A 22,314-nucleotide genomic window follows, 5' to 3' on the forward strand; every position below is an offset into this window, starting at 1 on the left:
CCTCACCAGCCTGTGTGTGTCCCTCACCACTGCTGTATTCCCTGTGCTTGTCCACGGTTCCAGCTGCCCAGGAACCAACTTGTGGCTTTAAAGTGGTGCTGGCCTTTGGAAATGTGCTCCTGCACTGGCAACCTGAGCCCAGGTGCAGCTTCAAGGCCCTGCAGGTACCTGGCAGATTGCAGCAGCTACTGGCACTGGTTCTGCTGGGTGATAAGGGGATCATTCCTGCCAAATCGAGCCACAGGGATTCTGTAAATTTATCTTAAAAAGTAAAAGTATCTGGGTTGCATAACATCCCCTGTTTGTACGTGCAGGGAGGAAGGTGCCCTTGGGCCAAAGTAGACAAATAATCTCTGAGAGCATTCATGCCTTATCTGGCCTCCTGAGGCAGGGCTGTTCTCTTTGCTCTGTGCTCCTGAGTTATGGACAGGCACGTGCAAGGGCAGGGATGCACAGCTGACTGGGATGGAAGCACTGTGCACCCATCACTTAGAGATCTATAGGTGAGGACTAGTCCCAAAGCAGAAGCTGTCACATGTGCTGTTGGCATCTTAGAGGCTCTGGACAGCAGAGGGGAGGGGAAACAAAACACTAAGGGTTTTCTCCTGAGTGGCACAAGACATCTGAAAATGCCTGGGGCCGTCCCTGTGCTGAGCCAGCACACAGCAAGGGAGCTGTGGGGACACTGAGAGGGCAGCTGGGAATGTGATGGAGCGGCAGCGGCAGCAGGTCCTGCTGGATTGCTCTGGTGTTGGAGCTCCTGGGAGTCTCACTCTGAGAGTTGTACCTCTTTGGTTTACATCAACATTACTCTGGAAATGCTAGGACCAAAAATAGAAATGGAGTTTTCTCTTTGTTGTCAGTGTTTAGAGGCCAGGATGCTTTGAAGCTTTAGCTCTGCTATAGCTGTGCATTAATGCCTCGGTGCAGGGCTCCAACTTCAAAGGGGATGAGCTGACAGGTCTGACTCTGAGGAGCAGCACTGAGGATTATTATCTTCCACCCAATTTTCAAGTCATTTGGCAGGAATGCACGTAGCTAAAAGTTTCAGAAGCCAGGATTAATGATGTCATATCATGAATATGAATTAAAAGAGGGGACTGTTTCTGAAACGTGTTTGGTGTGGTTGGGGCCAAAGGATTTAAAAGGTTCTGCATTGGCTTTGCAGGTGTCAAAGGAGCTTGATGTATGAAGTCTACACACAAATCAGTTTGGGGTCATTGCTGTCCTTGGCCAAGTGTGTGATGATGTGCTTGGGGAATAAAATCCTTCACTTGCCTTTCTTGGGCATCCATTATTACTGGTCAGTGGTACCCTGGACACTTCTGGGGTGTGCTGGGAGGGAGCTCTGTCTGTGCACCTCTCTGCAGGAACGTGACACTAGTACATGGCACACAGGGGCTGTTCAGGGCAGTGTGTTCTGTGTGTGGTTCCCAGCACCTCACTCACTCAGCCTTCCTTTGACCTTCCCCTCCCATAGATCCAGTCAGAGGAAGTGCAGCTTAGGGAAGCCAGACCAGAGGGAGCTGAATGAGAACCTGGCAGCAACGCAGGGCTTGGCCCACATGATCATGGAGTGCAACAGGCTCTTCCAGGTACGTCACTCACCGGGCAAAGCAAGAGCCCTGGGGTGGGTGGGCTGCTCGGAGCAGCAGCTGTGCCATTGCCCCTCAGAGGTCCCTGCCAGCCCAGCTGCTGCTCTGAGCCTGTGACATGTGTGTCCTGATGGTGCCACCAAATAGAAAATCAGTGTCATTGCAGGTTTACTGCAACTGTTTGTAAGGGCTCCTCCATTCCCCCATCCATTCCCCAAAACAATGGGGGTTTGACTCCTTGGGCTTGGGGCCAGCTCAGAGAGCACCTGTGGGGCAGAGGTGCCATGTGCCCTGGCAGAGAGGCCCTGGCCATCCCTTCTTGGAGAGTGGGTTGAAGTTGAGGTTTTGCTGCTGGGGCCTGGCCAGAGCAACAACCATACCTGTGCCTGGCCACGGCCCCCAGTAATCTGAACCTGGACCCTGTCCCACAGACTGACTTCCCAGCTTGACCACGGCCTCTTTGCCCATCATTATGGACTTGCCTGGTGATCGCTGGACTGTGGCTGACCCTGGTTGCTGTCCCTGGACCTGATCCTGACCTCCCTTGCCAACTCACCTTCCTGGCTCTACCTCGGACCTCATCACCGTGGATGTGTCTGATGATCTGGATTTTTGGCTGACCCTGGCTGCCATGTCTGGCCTGGCACAGGCACTGTGGGACTGGGCAGCTGCCCTGCCAGTCCTATTATCCCACCTGACACCTGGTCCCTTTCCCTCAGTGGTACCATTGGCCCTTGGTGCACGCTGACAGTCAGCTCGGACCTTCTTGTGCTCTGCTCCAGCACCTTGTCTGGGCAGGGGCCACTGTCCCCTGGCTCCTCTGGCTCCCCTGAACTGTCTGACACATGGCCCTGCCCCAGGGCTCCTCCAGCACTGACTCCCACAACCAGTCCCTGCCTTCTGAGTGACACTCTTCCCCAGAGTAGGGGGTGCTCTGCATGGCATCAGTCTCCAACCTGGACAGGACTCCTCAGTGACCCCATCCACCCCCGGCCCAACCACAGGTCCCCATTTCCTCAGAAGTGGCCTGAATCCATCTACCCATCCCCAAGGGCACCAGTGGGGTGCCCTGACACCTCCTGGCTATCCTGTACCCCATGGTCAGCATGGGACTGGCCTTATCTCTGGCTGCAGGGCCCCCTGGAACAGCCCCATGGGGACTCTGAGCTACCCTTGGACACACATTCATCCCACACACCCTGCTACAACCAGGGTGCTTCTCCACCAGCATTGCTGACTCCAGCCCTGGGCTTTGAGGGTGCCCCTCGCCCAGGGTGCTGGGGTCCTGCTGCTGTGCCCCCTGCCCATCCAGGGGAGGCATTTGGAGAAGCCTGGAGAAGCCTGTCCCCCTTCTGCTCGGCAGGACAGCCTCTGCTGTGCCCGTGGAATACACACTCCCACTGCTCCGGACCCAGACCTGCACTCGGCACTGTGGCCATTACTGGACTGTGGCTGATGCTGCTTCCATCACTGAACCTGACCCTGCCTGGCCTGGCCTCGCCCCTGTGAGCAGGACCCATCACCACTGCCATCCCCAGGCCTGCCCAACACCTCCCACAGGTAGGGCAGGGTGGGGTCCTGGCACTGCCCAGCCCTGCCCAGCCCCGGGAGGAGGGAGTGCACGGCCCTGGCAGGGCTGTGGGTGCAGGTGAGTGCACAGAGGGGGTCAGGGAGCACAGCACATGGTCTGGGTGAGGCCCCCAGCATGTGTGGCTGTCACCACAGGGTGGGTTTGAGGGCACACTGTAGTTTTATTTGTTTGGTTTCATTTTGGTTTTGGTTTTTTGATTGGTTTTTTTTGGTTTTGTGTTTGATGTCTGGGGGCCAGCCATCGGGAGTGTGTTTGCACAGGGCTGCACTTGCTGAAGCCCCAGCTGGTGCCCACCACATGAGGCACTGGGCACTGACCAGCTGTGATAGCCCATCCCTCCCCCAGCTGGGGGAAGAACCTGGGACATCAGACAAATGTCATCAGACACAGATCTTTTGTATGTACATAGATCTATACATGTATATGTAGATACATACACACACACACACATGCATATGTCAGTGAGCACCTCTATCCATGCACCAAAGCTGCGTTTCTGTGCTGCTTTAGGAGTTTGAAGGTCTTTTTAGGAGGCCCACAGCACAGCCTCCAACAAATCCCAAGGCAAAGGCAGGAGCTGTGGCTCCTAGCAATTCCCCAAGATCAGCATGCACCCTGCAAAGAGGTTTGCCAGCTCCGCAGGGATTCAAAACATTGCTCCTGAGGGGAAGGGCATTTCCCTTGTGTTTTCCTCTGAGGGAGTGTAGTTAACTGATCTGCTTCTCCCTTGGGCTTCCTGCTCCTCCAGGTAAAACTGCTCTCTGCCTGCCTGCAGCACCAAGATGACACCAAAGGCCTGGTGACCTGCTCATACCTGGCAAATAAGGTAAAGAGGATGGAAGCAGCCACAGTAAGGTTGGCTCTGGGAATGAGGGAGGCTGCACGTGGCTGGAGGGTTTCCCAGAGGTACCCTTGGGTGTTTGGAATTCATGGGCTTTGGATCCTGCACTAGGAATTGCTCTGAGCTGTGCCCACAGCCCTCGTCTGCCTCTGCACTTCCTCCTTGCTTTTCATTCCTCTCTTCTTTTCTCTCCTAAGGGGGTGCTGCTCCCCCAGAGCACCTTCCCTTACCACAGCCCCATCCCAACAGACACAGACAACTCCAGTTGTTTTAGTCCCTTTATTGTCATTCCACAGGGCACAGCTACATCCTCTGGACAGGCTTGATCCCCAGGATGTCAAATCCCTTGGCCATGATGGCGGCGGTGGCTTCGCACAGGAGCAGCCTCCACATGTTCACCTTCACGATCTGGCCTGGAAAACACCAACACAGGAGCTGGAGCAGCTGCTCAGAACAACCAATGGTGCCTTCCCCTCTGCCCACAGCCTGGCCCTGGACTGGCACACTGAGCCCCTCCTGCTCTCCCTAAGCCAGGCAGACTGACCAGCCCTTGTGTTTCCAGATGCCTGGCTGCTCCCAACTCTGCTCAACCTTCCTGCTCACACGCAGATGACAACACAGGCTGTCCTTCCACACAGACCCTTGTTCTGCAGCAGCAAGTAGTGTGACAACAGCCTTCCCAGCACAGTGGAACACCCTGCAGAGTGTCTGTACTATGACATGTGGCAGCTCCCACGGCCAACACTCACCAGTCTGCCTGTCCTTCTCCACACAGTAGCAGTTGTCGTAGAACTCAGTGAAGGTGGTGGCCAGCTCATACAGATAGTCACAGAGCGTGTGCAACAACAGGTCCTCCAGGATCTTCTGCAGGATCTCAGGGAACCTCAGGATGCACTTGCCCAGTTTCCACTCCTTCTCATGGTCGAGGATTAGCACCTCCTCCTTGGCTGCCTTCCGCAGCATCTGCTCGTCAATGTTGGCCAGGCGAGCGATAGCCCTGGAATGATCCACAACATGGGATGCTTGGTGGGGCTCCCACTGCTCAGCCTGCCTGGGGCCAGCCTGGTCAAGGCCTGTCCCAGGACTGATGTCCAGTCCTGGGTGACCAGGCCAAAGAGGTCAATCAGCCCTGGGGACACAGGGGCAGGCCCTGCCCTCGGGGTGATCCAGGAGGGCACTGCACAAGAACAGGGAGGGCCAGGCTCTGGGCACCCACATCAGCAAGGACACATGATGCTGCCAAGCAAACCAGGGCTCAGGGTCCCAGAAAAACTTGGGGTATGGCAACACCTGAGCTGAGCAGCTGCTGGAACTCAGGTGCACCCTTGTCCAACCACCTAAATCCTCTGACTACCAGAAACTCCCACAGCTCCCTCCCTGGGATGTGTGTCACACAGAGGAGCCATTTCAGGTGGCAAAGCACACACCATTTGCAGTGACAAATAAAATCTTGCCTGTGGTGCACACCAGTGTAGCTGCCTTCTCTAACCAACCTCCAACAGCACTGATGTGACCATCACCCTTCTGCCCACACGTGCAGAGCATCAGCACCACCTCCCCCTGCTCCCTCACCCACCTGATCCGTGTGAAGGCATACAGCAGATAGGCAGCTGTGTTCCCTCGGTCATCCAGCATCTTGTCGAAGGAGAACACGTAATCATTTAGTCTGTTGTGGGACAGATCTGCGTATTTAATGCATCCAAAAGCCACTGATGTCTGGGCAGCTTTCAGCTCTTCTGCTGTGAGGACCTGGTGCAAATTCAAAGCAGATCACAGTCAGGAGGAAGGACACTACGCTGCCCTCATGAACCACAACGTGCAGCCCTGGCCACCCAGCAGGGCTCAAGAGGAAAGCCCAGGCTGCGAGGGGATTTTACCCACGTGGTACTCAGTTCACACACCCCTCTCCACTTCAGGGCACCAGACAACCCCACATTCACATCTCACTTTTCTTGCAATCAACTGCACTGCAGCCCTGCCCAGGCTAAGGGCTGACTCCCTCTCTGACAGCCCACAAGACCTCTGAGCCCTACAGTGTCCCACCTGTCAGGTGTGACATTCATACTGTACTCCTGCTTCTTACAAACTGCCTGTACACATAACAAACAGCTGGTCCTCCAACTGTTACAGAGCATTTTGGACAGTCCAAACTTTATATTGTTCCATCACCTCCTGCATCCTGGGGGAGTCACAGCTGTTGCCATCACACTGGGGAGATGTGACAGTTCCTGCAGGCCCTGCTCTCCTGCCAGGCCCAGCTTTCTGCTCCTACCCCCAGGAAGCTCTGCAGTACCCAGCAGTTCCCACCTTGTCCCGTTCCTTGTCTTTCAGCTTGTCCATAGCTCGTTTCAGCCCTTCTTCCAGCAGGTCTATGAGACGCACTGTATCCCCTGAACGAGTTTTGAACTTCTTCCTGAAAACAGACAGACAAAATGACCACCTGCATAAGAGGCACAACACTTCCACCCTCTGCCTAGGGCACCCCAGGCAGATTCAGGACATGCACCAGAGCCTCTTGCAGGCATTTCCACTGCTCACACCTTATGGCTTAGTAAAAAGGCACATGGCAGATCTCTTGGTATTGAAGAAATTGCCATCACAGACAGCTACAAAACAGAGAGAACACCCATGGGGGGCTGACCAGGAAGGCTCCCACAGTCAGAACTGTCCCAGTTCCAGACATCAGGCAGGATACAATACCAGTGCCAGCCTTTTCCCAACTTATGTTTCACCTACCATGAAGAAGGTAGAGAGTAATGGAAATCGTGGCCTTTACCATTGCCATCTCCCAGTATTCACATCAGCTTCCACCAGCCAATCCCAGTGCCCCTCCCCAAATGCCAGGCAGCAGAAGCCAGGCCCAAGAGGGAATGTGACCACAGCACCAGTGGATCAAGGACAATGACAGGTAACAAAATGACACAGTTATGGAAAACAGCATGGGATGAGGTGCTTTCTTCTGGGTTTTTTTTTGGCATGTCACATATTTGTCAACAAACGAGCAAGTCTCCTGCATTCACTCAAACATCCTCTCCAAGGCAAATACAGAGGCAAAACTGCACCCAAGCACTTACTTGTCTTCTCCCAGCACCACTCCAAAGGCTGCATGGGCCACTCTGGTAACTTTGGGATCATACCAGCCAATCATCTGTCCAGCTGCAAACACTGTTTGTAAATGCACAGACTGCAAGGAATAAACACCAAAAACCAGTTCTCAGCCCACTCCTCCAGGTGCAGTTTTCTTCCCTGCTTTATCTCATTCACAACAACGCTCCAACAAGGAGACTTAAAATTTTTCAAGCTCCACAGAGAAATTCCCCAGTAGAAAGTTCAACCTTTTGAAGAGTTTTCCTGGCTTACAGAAGCTTACAGATGGTAAATTCCCATCACTGCTCAGGTAAGGGGTAGATATACCGACAACACTAAAGACCCTGTGGTGTTCTACCTGCGTTACTGCTGCATCCAGCACTTAACACACTTTGTGAAGAGCTGCACCAGCAGTGAGAGCAGAGCTGGGGAACTCACCTGTCCGCTGTCCACAACGTAGATAAGGATGTCACCCTTCTCTTCACACAGCCTGTGTTTAAGAGCAGCCAAGTCTGATGTGTCATATGTGTAACCTCCGTCTGATTTCATGATTGTCAGCGGCACAGGGAAACCCGGGACAAACACGATCTTCCGCCCGTCATCAACCTGGACAAACCCTGCAAAAGCAAAGGAAAACATTCTGTCTTTTATCACAGTAGGGAGGTTTGTGGGCCAGCAGAAACACTTCCCTGATGCCACCATACACTCACATGATCAAATAATTAATGGCTCAAAATATGAAAAGACCTACATGGAACTCCCTTGTCAACCAAGTCACATTCTGTACAGCACTTCCAGAACTACACACAAGGAAGCAGATCTGTACAGAGGTGGCCTTACCAGAAGGGATCTAATTTAAAAACTCCCAACACTGGCATCCAGATCCCCCTGTACAGCCACAAACCCAGCATCACAAGGTATGACATTAAAGGCAACACAAAGTATGGAGATGCAATGAGGACTTAGCATGAAGTCTTTCAGAGGTAAGACTAGTCAGAACACTTCAGACAGTGAGACTCAAGAACTGCTGAATCCAGACAGGAACACGTAAAACCAGAGACTTTTTATGCTGCATTTGGCTTCTTGCCAGTTTCAAAGTCAACATGATCCAAAAATCCCACTGTCTTCACAGAGATTTCTCAAAGTTCCCACACAGTCACAACACTAAGACCAGGAAGTCTGTCCTGTATTGCTCCCTGACTGTTTATTCAGAATACAATAAATTCCAGTAGTACCTCATGCTATTGCCTACAAATATCACAAATGATTTTGATGTAAGATTCAAGCTTTCTGGAATGAAACATATAAGAATTAATTCTGCTAATGCAGAAAGAAGGAAAAGCCATGAAAGTTCCACATTTAGGAAATGTGGTCGAGAGAAAAAGCAAAGGTGGGGAACGTGCAACTTGAAAACCATCAGCCCTAAGCCTCGCTGAGTAGGAGTGAGGTTACCACACATCCTCACAGCTGCAGAAATTCTGACCTGAGACCAAAAGCCTCACCTTTATCTTCAAATTCTTTGACGATGTCTTTCATCATCTCGTGGTAGAACGATTCCCCTCTCTCTATGAGTGTGATGTCCAAACACTTGTAGATTTTCTGGAATTCTTGAGGAGGGAAACAGAACAAAATACTTCCATTAAAGGCACACAGTGGTAACCACTGGCTTTTTACTTTAAGCTTCTCGTAGCAGTGTGGCAGTGATTTTCAACAGAAAACAGGAGCATGGGCTCAGACATAAAGGTGAGGAAAGCCCCACTGTTCTACTGCTGAGACACGTTTCTGGACCTGGCAAAGTCACCTTTGCGTGACACGTCACAGATGAGCTCCCAGGCCTTGATGAAGTCGGGGTTTTTGCTCTGCAGCAGCACCACACATTGGTAGGCACGTTTCTTAAACTCCTCCTCTGTGTCAAACCTCCTCTTGGATTCCTGCAGTGAAACACAGGTGGAAAAGCACTGCCTTCTCCCCTGAAACCAGCTGCCATTCATAACAGCCCCTCCAAGCACGCTCATCCCAAAAGACACAGAGGCTGCAACCTTACAAAGCCCTCTGATCATACCCCATACAGACAACTCAGTACCAGATACCACAATTCATTACCCCGTGGGAGGCTACTGCAATAATCTATTAACAGTGATTTGATTCTTTTGTTTCTCCAAAATACTCTGCAATCTGTAAAGTTCTTCCATCTGCTTTTGAGATGCTGACATAAGTATCACACTTATTTGGCTACAAATACCTTGTAAAAAGCTTGGAGGTCCCCAATGGGAGGAGAAACAGTTAAGTAATCCGGAAATTTGTCTTGGAGGTGAGCAATGAGCATTCCAAACTGGGTGCCCCAATCTCCTAAATGGTTTAACCTTGAAGCAATTGAAGAGCACAATAATGATTTTTTAAAGATATGCTCTAAGATACACACATTTAAAAAATATATATTCCAAAAGAAGGAACACACGTAATACCAGAAACCCAAACCAGTCAAGCTCCCCCAGTTTCACTGCAATGAAGCTGCTGCCCCCCTTGATTTCTTACACTGCTACACTTGCTCATCTTACTGTGTTTCTACACATAACAGGTTATTTGCCATGTGCTTATAAACAAAGACCAACACAGGCCAAAGCACAGAGACAGGTACTGCACAAACCAAGCCCACCACACCCCAAAATCACCTCTCACCTCAGAACGTCATAACCCGCGAACTCGAACAGTCGGCACATGCTCTCCCCGATGATGGTAGACCTCAGGTGGCCAACATGCATCTCCTTGGCAATGTTAGGGGATGAAAAATCCACCACCACCTTGGACACAAAGGAACGCAGGAATAAAAGGCAGTGGCCATTTCCACACCTCTTGTGTTTAATCTGGGTGTTGTTGAGGGGCAGCGGGGGGAACAGGGCTCACCTCTGCTGATCCTCACACCCTTTGCTGCCAGCAGCACACACAGCAGAGGGCCCAGAGGGGACATCAGAGCACTGGGGCTTTGCTGCAGCCCAGCTCAGGGTCAGGGATCACTCCCAGACTGACCTGGGCACACCACCTGCCCCAGGGAGCCCTGTCCCTCACCCCCCAGAGACCACACCACGTACACACAGCCTACCCATGAGCCCTCTGCCACATCCCACTTACTCTGCTCTAACAACCTGCTGACATGGACATCTGCTCAGCACAGCATTTCAGGGGTGTGTTTCAAAGCTACCTGCAGTCCAGCATGTTTCACCTATAGCAGATGCCTGTGTGCTCACTGCTGTACCTTTTTCCTTTTGCCAATGGCTGGTGGTTGAACTCCATTCATCAATAAACTGCTCAGCTGCTTCGACACAAAATCCTTTCTCAAGTGGACGTTGATAAAACCTTTAGAGGACAAAACCAACCATCAGTGCTGGGGCTGCAGAAATGCCTCAAACTACTTTCTATTTCCTTTGCCCTTGGATTTCTGTTTCCTCAAGCACAAAAGCACGTGAAGTCAGCTTGACAGAACAAAACACTTTTCAGCCACAGGACAACAAAGCTGTCACTGGAAGACAATTTCTGTTCCCACATTAGAAGAGTCTGATTCACACCACTACAGCCTTTACTGCAGGAGTCAGATGCTCAAGCTACACCACTGACATAACTCCTTTTCGTGCACTGTCTCTCAAAGGTGAACTTATAAAAACAATTTTTTACAAGGAAATAAATAATCTGGTTTCCAGAATGCAAAACCAGATCCTGCTCTGTCTCCTTTTTTTAAAATTAATATCCTAAAACATACAGTTTCACATGCTTGTGGGATGACACCGTTTTACTTCTCCTGCTTCACAGAGCCAATCAACAAATTTATGCCCAAGCACTAGAAGGGCTGTGCCATGGGATTTTTGTGTTTATGCTGAAGCCCTTCATTCTTCTTGGGTCACAGGGATAAAACAGATGCAGCAATGAAAACCCTCCATGCTGCTCCAGCCTCTCAGTGCAAGGAACAGCAAGAAGGGCATATCAATTCTTGCTGTGATTTCATGACTGTGGCCTGATACCTATTACCAGTATTCAAAGAGGAAAAGTTGGTCCCTTAAGCATCAATGGAAAAACTGCTAATTAAGGGGGTCAGGATCATACTTGTCAGTTTTAATACAGAGGTAGATTTCTGCTGCTGCCCAAGTCTGAGGGCTACAAAGCTCACCAAGACAGGAGCAGCTAATTCACCCTGCAGTTTTAAATTCAAACTGCAGTTTTAAATCGCAAAACGCAGTTGAGTTGAACTCTGCTCAGCTTCCCTGTTCACTATCCAGTATAAAAATGCCCTTTCTGCTTTAAAACCTACTGTATAAAATGAAACTAATCTCACCAGGACCAGCAATTTCGACCTTCTCAATGCACTCATTGGCAGGGATGTTTTTTGCTATTTTGTCGGCGATTTCTCGTGGGATAACCTTCTGTTCCTTGGTTTTGAGCAGTATCTGAAACACAACAAGAAGATCAAGTAAAATTCAATCCTCCAAAACATTCTACAGAATGGAACAGAAACACAGATACTGTGGCACTGAAAGATCCTCATGGTCCTTCAGCTTCATAATGCAGAGATGCACACAAAGAAAAACATCTCTAGTGAATTTTACAGATCAGATCAGTTCTCCAGAGCAGAAGCCTGACTGGACCCAACAGGTTCACCCCCTTCTTCTCAGAGCAGTCTCCACGTCAGAAGAAAATCTCCCAGGTTACTTTTCAAAACATGTTAAGTGGTTTGGCCAATTTGTATTTTTTTAAGCTAGCAAAAGAGACAAACGCTTTAAAAGTCAGCATATCTGGCACAGTCCTTCACACTGCTGCACAATCCTGTCGAGCAGTCTCATGGGTGTCCTCAGCTCTGCCAGCATTCATATGTGAAGTTCTGAACTGTGCCTCCAGCAGACTCTATGAGTGTGGTTTCAGAGCAAGTCTGCTATTTATGACTAAAAGCAACCAAAGCAAACTGCCTTCAGTCCTGCCTTAGTCTTAAGCTTAATAAATAAGGGAATAAATAAATAAAACCCAACAGCCCAAGCAATCAAAGATAATTCTAACACTACTCTTTTTCCTAAGAGAGCATCAGAAAAACTACTGGGAAAGTAGCTTGCTCCTTTTCCCTGGAGCCATGAGTGGCCCACTGTGAGGAACTCAAAATTTACATACAGTGACTGCTTTAGAACAGTTTGGGTTGGAGGGACCTTCAAAGATCATTTAGTCCAACTCCCAAATTTCCCTGTCCATTCCCAAAGCATCTTCTCACATAGCTTTTGGTAAATCTTACAAAAATACCCTTTAGGAGGATTCTGTGAGCTAGTTCAACCCACCCCTTGCAAAACGCTACATTCACACTGGATAAAATTACCATAACTATTTGTTTCTGAGCAGGTGATTTTCTGCTATTACTGTGATGTGTTTGAAAACTCATCACCTCGCTCCCATCAAGGCCACGAAGATCAAGTACCTCTTTGTCAACTCAGAATTTGGTTGTATTTGCTAACTTGCAGTCTGCTGCAAAATGTATTTCTACTAAAGTTTTCAGCTTCCTGTTTAACCTGTCATACAGCTGATCATAACAGGATCTTTATAGAATGGTAAAGGCTTAGAATGGCCAAGAAAAGCAAACCTCCTTTATGCCTTTAATGCTATGCAAAGTGTAAACTACAGGAAAAATAAATGCAAAACCAGATTATGGGCATGTTATACCAGATAACAGGCGTGTTATCTGAACCATTCCAGAACTGGTTACCATACTCCATTGACTCTAAGGAGCAGAGGGAGGTCCTGGCTGAAACCCCAGGCATTAATATGCTGATGAGCTCCCGGGAAAACAATAGGCATTTGTGAGGGCCCTTTCCACATCAGTGCCTTGCAGGGAGAGGCTGCTGCCTGGCACGTCCCAGGGCTCCTCTGGCAGTCCCAGTGATCCTGGCTCTGTGCAGGGGACACCCTGGGGAGATCTGCCCCACAGCCAAGCCCCTAAAAGTTAGGTTGACAGGAAGTACATAACCTGCTGCTGTCATGCCCTGGCTCCGCTGTGCTGACACACTCTCAGACTGCTGCCTGGGTGAGCACTGCCAAGCTCCAGCCCACTATGCAGGGAACAAGCTCCACAGCCAAGCCCAGCACTAGGAACCCTTATTCACCAGCACAGCTGACAACCTGGAACTCGAAACCCTGGCTTGGAGGGGCCCGCTCAGACACCGAGTTATGTGAACAACGTCGGCGCTGGGAAGCCGGGACCGCTGGAGAATCCCAACCGCGACTTAATTGGGGTAACGCAGCGGTCAGAAAAGTGGCAACGCTCTGAATCCCGTGTCAGTGCAGTCACCCAGGGGGCTCAGCCCTGTCACAATATGCTAATGAGACCAGGGGAAGGCACACGTATTGGTGAGGGCTGTTTCCGCCCTGGCACTCCCGGCCAGGCGCCTGCTGGCTGGCACGTATGGCCAGTCACGCTCCGTGTGCCCGGACAACGGGCACGGCGGCTGCCGATGGAGACCTGGGGGAGCACAGTTCCACGCATGGCAGTGCAAGCTCCATGTCAAAACTGCCAGTCTAGTGCATTCATAGAGGTGAACTGACAGCAGAACATGTGAAAAAAAAAGAAAAAAGTTGTCTCTGTTGAGATTGCCAAATAAAAGATCTGCCGTTACAAAGAGTCTATTTAGTGGCTCAAAGGCACCAATGCATTCAAAGTTTGGGTGCTTGCTTTCTCCCACACCTCCTGGTTTTACTTCAGCACAGTCACAGCCAACTGCTGAAGTATCTCTTGTTCTATCTGGGTCCTCTTTGGTCAAATATCTTCCACAAAGTAGCAATACCATAGTTTCCTAAGTAACTGCTGATACCAGCCAGGCTAAAAAATCCACTCCTTCCTTTGCACACACTAAACAGGGGTTTTGTAAAGTGGAACCATCCTTACAGCTGCCTGAAAAGCTCCAACATTAGAACATTGTAACAAACCCCCCATGTTTCCTGCCTTTTGCTAATTTAAAATAAAATAGCAGATTTTACTTTAAAATTAAATAAAACCAGATGTAGGGATGCCCACATAGCCTCCACTTAGCAAATGCTTGGATAACAAGCCAATGAGACAGGAATGAGAGCACAAAAGGTGTGTGGAATAGTCCACTTCAAAAGGTTGGAAAGAGCATTAGTCACAGAACTGAAAATTCAGGAACACAACAACAATCAGCACCCACAAAACACTCACAACAGGAGGTGTGAGCAGTGAGGGGAACCTGCAGCCCCAAGGGATGGGGCAGCTGTTTGTCACCTGCCCCCGAGAAGGGAGTATGTGCACATAACTGTGCAAATGTTTGGGGACATCACACTTTCCTGGCAGTAGGGAAGAGGATGCAGAATTATGCAGGTGTTTCTCAACATTTCGTAACTCCCTGGAATTGTGATTTATTGTTTTGCTGGTTTTAGTTCCAAACATACAGCTCACTAATTGGTAGATAATTGCACATCATTAGTAAATCAATGCAGCACTTGAATCGTGATTGGATTTAGATCCCATGAACTGAGCATTTTCCTGTGTTACACATTAACTCTCTCATACCAGTCATCTAAACTTTAAAGGTCAACTCTGTAAAGGCAAATGCTTCCCCCAAAATGCCATTAGACACACACTCAATTCTCAGCCCAGACAGCTACAACAAGTCCAGGATTGCAACTTTCACTGTGCTATCTGTCACTTAGCTTCCAACAGACAACATCCTCATTTTTCCTTCTTTGTTAAGATTGTTTACATTTACCTGTGATATGGCCATGGCACTGTTACACTGGTAATCCCCAAATTTGGGCTGCTGACTTGGTGTCACCACCAGTGGAGGGTTTTCTAACTCTGGGTAGGCAGCCTGAATAGCAGCTCCAAAGATCTCCTGAAGACAGCTGTTGATATTAATCATGCTTTTTACTGTTTTACTTCTTTCCTCCTGAAGGCTCTGAAAAAAAACCAACAAAAAACCAACAAGATCCAGAAGGTTAAATTCACAACATCTGAGGAACTGTTACATCCCACTTTTCCCCTTGGCTGCCTGGCAAAGCACAGTTGACAGATCTGGCTGACACCTCTAGGCACAGGAGCAACACGTACAACATAAAAATCAGGTGATTCTCCTGTTGAACTTCCCAGCACAAACCTTTCCCCGAATGCAGGGCTGCATTACTTCTCACACCTTTGTCAGTGATCCTGGGACAGACCTTAGCTTGGCCACCCAGTGCATGACTGCCAAAATGTGACAGTGTGGGCTTGCTGACCTACTGACACTTTTCATAAGGTAGGTTTCTGTTTAGGGAACCAAAAAATATCTGATGTGCCCCCAGTTAAGGTGTCAGAATGCAGAGTGAGCACACTGTCACACACCACTAGCTCTAACGCACTGACATCACTTATTTAGCTTGCCTTAATGAGAACAAAAAAAACCCACATGCTGCTGCAAGAATTCTTTGTTCTTACCTTTTGAAGGAAATTTAACCGATACTTGAGCTTTGCGTTTTCGTCTCGCAGCCCTTCCAAACTGGGGGACACTCCCAAGCACCCAAAGTTCTTCAGATGCTCAATTTCTGCAGTCAACAACTTGATCTCGTTTTCCTGGAAAGCAAATTGAATTGTCACATAGCAGTTCCTGGAGTGGGGGCAGGAGGTGATGAGCGACAAGATCTATTTGGCCTCTCATAAAGGTAACAGCAAGGACATGGAAGTTGAATAATTCCAAACAAGTACTGTGTAAAGGTTGTTTCTATTTGTATCAAAACCAGGGATTCTGAAGTGTTCTTAAAAAAAGGCAGTCAGAAGGCAATCTCACTGATATCAGGACAAAAGTGCAAGAAAGACAACAGGTCATGCTAATAAAGGATCAACCCAAAATAACCTCTTCCTTCAGCTTTTTTAATCTAATAAAGATGTCAAATGATGTGACTCAAAATCCCCTAAAGCCTCCTTCAGCCAGTTTCACCATCTCACAGTTTTTCTTCCAGAGGAGGAAACCACAATCACTCACAACCCCAGGAAGCTCAAACCCCACCTGGAGGCAGGAATGCCAGGAAGTACAGCCTGCTGCTGCACAGGAGCATTTCTGCAGTGTGCACTCACTTCCACCCAGACACAGAACCTTTCCTTCCCTGCCTTCAGTGTGGCTTCTCCCTTAAAACTGACACAAGGCATTCAGGAGCAATCAGGAATTTCAGGTGATCCAAATAAGCAAACTTCCTTGTGTCCCTCCAGTCTTCACAGCCTGGACTCATGGTTGCAAGCTACTGCAAGGAGCAGGAATTTTCCTCACCCCACTCCCTAAAGAAGCCAAACAGCTGAAATTTCACCTCTGTGGTCCATCTCTTGTTCTCCTCTGTAACAGGCTTTGTGCCCTGAGCCACAAACCTGGCTCACACACAACAGCCTGGAGATTTAAGGGGCTCACTGCTTCTGTGGAAGGAGAGGCAGCAAGCACTGCTCACCCTGGCTCCCAGCCCCTCAGCTCCCCCATCCAGGCTCTTCTCTGCCAGAACTTCCACAGCAGGATGCAGCTCAGGCTATTATTGCAGTCAAACAGGCCACCAAACCTTATCAAAAAGGGCTCATTTGCTTTGTTGCTCTTGAAACAAACAGAATATTTAATTAGGAAAAAAACTGGGCCACTGAATCTTCTGGTCCTGTATGTCCACCTGAACAACAGCTCCCAGAAATGCTGCTGTAACTAACTGCAGATGCTCAAAAACCTAAGCTGAGGCAAAATAATCTTAAGATTGGCCTATTTGTGGGCCAAGCTGAAAATCAGTACTTTTGAGGTCACTCTTCAGCTGTGCTTCAGTTTATGGCACACTTCTTTTACAGCCTCAAGGTCTCCTCTGCTACAGGAGAACGGGATGCTGCTTCTTGCAATTCAGATGTGAAAAAATAGGACTCTGATGAAAAAAAAAAACCCCAAACTTTATAAAATCCTCCAGTTTGGCTTTTAGATAACCAAAATCATTGAACAGCTGCACCTTAACTCACTTCAAATAGTCCATTTCAGCTCTAGCAAGCCAAAGTATGTGCCCCAACTGTTTTTCTCTCATGTACACCAACCTCCCCCCATACAACCAACAGCAAACAGACTGGTTTATTTCAGGATTTTCTTCCTGGCCTGAACCTCATAGCATTTCATATAACTTATACACCCCTTTGAAAAATCTTCTGAACTTCATGTTTAAAACAGCACAAGAGAGAATTCATTGTGTTTTCACAGCTGAGTCACTGTAAGTTTCAGTGACCATTATTGCTACAAACTGACTTAAAAGAACATTAGAGCAGTGAAATGCATATCTCATTCCCCTCAACTCCAGAATGTGCTTTAAAGAAAAGCACAAAGGTAGCTTCTACTCTTAACACATTATCTGTAAATTCTGTGTCCACACAGTACTGTCTTTCCTCTAGCAAAGTCACCACCTTCAGGACAGGCTACCAAGACCCCAAGGAGAGTTCTGCATCGAGGGCAAACCTTGTCCAGACCCAGAACATCACATTCTGCTTTTGAAACTAAAATCACTGCATATCCAAGACAAGCAGCAGCTCACACATACTCCTCCTGCATTAAATGATTCCTCCAAAGCTGTAACCACCAAGATGTTTCAGTACCAGCTTTTCAGAACAGGAATTTGATTTGGATTTTCTTCCATCATCACAAACACCTCTGGCTACCCAAGGGAAGACCTGCAGGAGGTGAGACAACCAGTATCCTACTGCAGCTTCTTTCCATACTGTTAGTCTACGAGGAAGGATGAGGAAAGAGGTTTATCCACATGCACAGCCAGAAACCAAAACTAGGATTCTCAGGAATCACCAACCCCTGGGGCAGATACCTGGCCCAAACAGCTTTTCCCACCTAGACACAGGGTGACAATTAGTATCCTAATTTGGCCAGGAGGTAAAAACCTCTAAAACAGTGTCACAGCTCAGCAAGTCTCATCTAGTTCTTTCCCATGACTGCACTAAAGCAGCAGAGACACCTGGAGGCATTTGGGCTGGCCCCATTTCAGGTTTGACCAAGCCCATTTGTCACTCCAGACTATCACATTTGCCTATCACATACAGTGCTCCTATTCTTCAGAAAGTTTCAGTAGCAGTCCTTATGTTACCTGAGTGAGAATTGAGAGCAGAAGGTTTCACCATGGTGGCCCAGCTGCCTACCCCAGTGTTGCTGCTGCCATTTCAGGCCCCCTTTTTATTCTCATCAACAGCTAATACAGATGATGAAGTTTTCATTCAAAACAACCCAGCAGAAAAGCTTGAACTAAGCAATGCTTACACTGGATTCCAGAATCAATGGGGTTGGGATCCCAATAAATGATGATCCTCGTGAGTCCCTTCCAACTTGAGATATGCTATGATTCTGCAACCCCCCCAGAATCCATAACCATGTTGCTGAGCTCACCTGGAACAAGGTCTTTAGATATTCACATCATAAATGCCCCCTATCCCTGCATCTCGTGATAAAGCTAATTCTCTAGGAAATCACCTGTGAATACTAGATGTTATGGAAGGAGTATTATAAATTCTACATTCTTTCTGAAAAACAAACTACAGATAACCCTTGTAACTCCTCTCTCGTGGTACCATCCAAGTGAGGAAGGGAGACAACACCAACACTCCTCTGATCTACAAGATGTGTGACTGAGAAAAGGAAGGGAAAACTGCTGTTCAGGTCATAAAGTGTCACCCCCTGGTTTATTCTACCTGCACTATCACAACTTGTCAGTAAAGGGTCATACCTGATGACCACCTCATGAGAAGCTGCAGGAATTACATGAGGCCATGCTGACATCTCCAAGGGCTCTTTGGTCAGCTGAGTACTAGAAATCTTCCCCTCACCTGTAAATACAAAAAAACTACAGCTTTTTCAATAGGACCAAAATCACCCTCACCTTTTCCCTTAGCACATAAGACCATCTTCCAAAGATCCCACTGAATTAACAAGAAACTTGCATAGGCTTCTGTCTCTGGGCTTTAATGTGACAGAGCTTTTCTCCCTCATGTTTCAAAGAAAAAAAAAAAAGGGGGAGAAAATGGCCTGAGGGAGCAAGGGAAAGGGAGCTGAACATCTCTCTTCTTGCCTCCTGATCAGTTTTATGTCTATTCCTACTTTGCCAAGCCCTGCTCAGCTGGCTCAGTGCAATAACTCAGCACACACTTCTTGCTCCTGGTTGGGTTATTTTCCTGAAGAGCTAATGACTCCTGCAGGCTGGCTCACCACAGGCTCCAGGGCTTGCTGCAGCTGGCACAGGGAGCTGTGGAGAAAGGTGTCAGGTAGGCTGAGGCTCAGTATTTCCACAGGGCCTCCTTCAGCCTCCTGGAGTTAGAGCTGAACACTGTTCCCCTGCTTTCCTTCAGTGACTGGAATTTTTTTATGGACTAAAGACCAGACTGCAGTGTTGGCAAAGGGAGAACACCTTTACCAGAATATCCAAGATGTGCTTCCTCTCCCGGCAGCATCAAAGAAGAAAGGGAAAATCAGAGGCAGAGAGGAGTTGCAGAGATTCAATAGCCAGATTTATTATCTCAGTGCTTTATGGCAGTGCTTGTCTTATGTTTGTAAGCAGAAAACACACTGGAAAGCCGCTTAAGAACACACAAGTATGGGAGGCAAAAAGCCACAAGCCAAATGTCCAGAACCTCTCAGTCAGATGCTCCTGGGGCAACATATGAGAAGTCAACCTGTGGAGTCAAAGCTTTCCTGAAGCTGCCTCTGTCCTCGACCGTCAATACTGATCACTGACTGGGGCAGACCTGGCAGCCTGATTTATCTTTTATTATTGTTATTATCACTGAAAAGAGAGAGGGTTGTCAACACCTTTACCCAACCCTGAGCACCACATGGCTGCCACAACCCAGCTGGAGAAGGCCAGGGCTGCCATGGGCACACCCGCTCTCCATCCAACAGGTGCTCTGGGAGCGCACTCCTGGAGCTGCCCTGGGCTCCCGGGACACGCTCCTGGCCCTGGACCCTCCTGGAGCGGGTGGTGCCGGCGCGGCCGGGCACAGAACCGGGAACTGGGACAGGGACACCCAGCACCGGCTCCCGATGACTCCTGGGGAGACTTTTTGCAGAAGTTTATCACGAGCACAGAGCGTCAGGCCCGAGGCTGTGCTGTAACGCTGCTCTTTGCCTCGGCACCCAGGGGAGCGGTCGAGGAGGCGCCTCAGCCCTGCCCGCCCTCCCCTCACACACCGACCCGCGCCCCGGGCGGTGCCGGGGGAGCGCCCCCGGGGCTCGCCCGCCCCCTGCGCCCCGCGGCTCTCCCGTGCCGTGCCGTGCCAGGCTCTCCCGGGTTATCCCGGGTTATGCCGGGCTGTTCCCGGGCTGTCCCGCCCCGTACCTGCCGCGCCAGCCGGGCCGCGCTCTGCGCCACGCGCGCCTCCATCCTCGGGCGGCCGGAACCGGGAGCGGCGCCGCGGGAAGCGGAAAGAGGAGGGACGGCGGCGGCAGCGCCCCCTGGCGGCGGGGAGGACCGCGCCCATCCGTCGGGAATGCCGCCCTGGAAACTGCGCCCCGGCTCCCCGAGCCTGCTGTGCACAACCTGGGAGAGCTTGTGTCGGGAAGGGAGGAGGGACGGGAAGGGGGGAGAAGGAAAGGGAGAAGGAAAGGGAGAAGGAGAAGGAAAGGGAAGGGGGGAGAAGGAATGGGAGGAGGAGGAAAGGGAAGGGGGGAGAAGGAAAGGAAGAAGGAGAAGAGGGAAGGAAAGGGAAGGGGGGAGAAGGAATGGGAGAGGAGAAGGAAAAGGGAAGGTTTGGGAAGGTTTGGGAAGGGAAGGTTTGGGAAGGTTTGGGAAGGGAAGGTTTGGGAAGGTTTGGGAAGGTTTGGGAAGGTTTGGGAAGGGAAGGTTTGGGAAGGGAAGGTTTGGGAAGGGAAGGGAAGGTTTGGGAAGGGAAGGTTTGGGAAGGTTTGGGAAGGAAGGTTTGGGAAGGTTTGGGAAGGTTTGGGAAGGGAAGGGAAGGGAAGGGAAGGGAAGGTTTGGGAAGGTTTGGGAAGGTTTGGGAAGGGAAGGTTTGGGAAGGTTTGGGAAGGGAAGGGAAGGTTTGGGAAGGGAAGGTTTGGGAAGGTTTGGGAAGGTTTGGGAAGGTTTGGGAAGGTTTGGGAAGGGAAGGTTTGGGAAGGGAAGGTTTGGGAAGGGAAGGTTTGGGAAGGTTTGGGAAGGTTTGGGAAGGGAAGGTTTGGGAAGGGAAGGTTTGGGAAGGTTTGGGAAGGTTTGGGAAGGTTTGGGAAGGTTTGGGAAGGGAAGGTTTGGGAAGGGAAGGTTTGGGAAGGTTTGGGAAGGGAAGGGAAGGGAAGGGAAGGGAAGGGAAGGGAAGGGAAGGGAAGGGAAGGTTTGGGAAGGTTTGGGAAGGGAAGGGAAGGGAAGGGAAGGGAAGGGAAGGGAAGGGAAGGGAAGGGAAGGGAGGGAAGGGAAGGAAGAAGGGCAAGAAGAAGGGCAAAGGGAAGAGCGAAGGGAAGGGCTCCCCCAATCCCTCATTCAGTGTCACCAACCAGCACTTTCACAGGTGAAACGTCCCATCCCCAGGGTGTGGGTACAAAATAGGCACAGGGAATGGACAAGTGGGGAGGAAAAACAGGTGACAGGACTCGAGGGAATGGCTAGAGCTGTGTCAGGAGAGGTTTAGGTTGGATCCCAGGGAAAGGTTCTTCCCCCAGAAGAAACAGGCACTGCCCAGGCTCCCCAGGGCAGTGGGCACAGCCCCAAGGCTGCCAGAGCTCCAGGAGGGTTTGGACAACGCTCTCAGGGACAGGGTGGGATTGTCGGGGTGTCGTGGGCAGGGCCAGGGGTTGGACTGACGATCCTTGTGGGTCCCTTCCAGCCCAGGATATTCCATGATTCTATGAAATATGTCAGTTACAGCATTTCATGTGACACAGCAACAAAGTCTTCAGGGGATGGTGCTGGCGAACATTCCCTGTGAGAGCCACGAGCACGGCAAGAGGTTTGGCACAAAGAGGCTGGGACTGGGGTTGACAAAACATCCAGTGGCTCTTACCCAACTATGTGCAAAGTGATGTTCTGTAACCAACCAGGGAGCAGTGAGTTACATCTCTAACACCTTTAGTAAAACCTGTGTTTAGAACAAAAGGAAAAATCCCAGGAGCAAATTCCTCCAAGGTATATCCACCAGCTACCTCTCAAAAATGTCTGAAGGACATACAGAGGAAGACAAATGAAAAGCTATATGCTTCCAGTGA

General features: G+C 49.7%; 2 protein-coding genes across 4 annotated transcripts in view; one reads left to right on the forward strand and one right to left on the reverse strand.

The window, feature by feature from the left end:
- Positions 1-2,641, forward strand: part of LOC116794321 (rho GTPase-activating protein 7-like) — a 45,541-nt gene extending 42,900 nt beyond the window's left edge. For both annotated transcript variants that reach the window (XM_032702916.1, XM_032702915.1), the window contains exons 10-11: positions 1,481-1,595; positions 2,027-2,641. In XM_032702916.1, coding sequence (XP_032558807.1) covers positions 1,481-1,595; positions 2,027-2,044 — 133 coding nt within the window. In that variant the 3' untranslated portion in view covers positions 2,045-2,641. The remainder of the gene's footprint in view (positions 1-1,480; positions 1,596-2,026) is intronic.
- A 1,646-nt stretch (positions 2,642-4,287) lies between these two features.
- Positions 4,288-20,539, reverse strand: RARS1 (arginyl-tRNA synthetase 1). 2 transcript variants are annotated; one of them, XM_032703052.1, is made up of 16 exons: positions 20,459-20,539; positions 18,854-18,953; positions 15,564-15,698; positions 14,860-15,048; positions 11,439-11,550; positions 10,368-10,468; positions 9,794-9,915; positions 9,357-9,477; positions 8,916-9,045; positions 8,617-8,721; positions 7,553-7,731; positions 7,102-7,211; positions 6,335-6,440; positions 5,604-5,776; positions 4,777-5,024; positions 4,288-4,440 (listed from the first exon to the last, which is right to left on the reverse strand). In XM_032703052.1, exons 4-16 carry the CDS (start codon positions 15,010-15,012, stop codon positions 4,331-4,333), a joined length of 1,770 nt encoding a protein of 589 aa, XP_032558943.1. In that variant the 5' UTR covers positions 15,013-15,048; positions 15,564-15,698; positions 18,854-18,953; positions 20,459-20,539; the 3' UTR covers positions 4,288-4,330. The 2 variants fall into 2 exon arrangements, with proteins under 2 accessions (XP_032558943.1, XP_032558941.1); XM_032703050.1 differs by lacking the exon at positions 18,854-18,953 and having other exon boundaries at positions 20,459-20,523.
- Between the last annotated feature and the right edge of the window lie 1,775 nt (positions 20,540-22,314).

This window comes from Chiroxiphia lanceolata, chromosome 15 (assembly GCF_009829145.1).
Source record: "Chiroxiphia lanceolata isolate bChiLan1 chromosome 15, bChiLan1.pri, whole genome shotgun sequence".
NCBI lineage: Eukaryota > Metazoa > Chordata > Aves > Passeriformes > Pipridae > Chiroxiphia > Chiroxiphia lanceolata.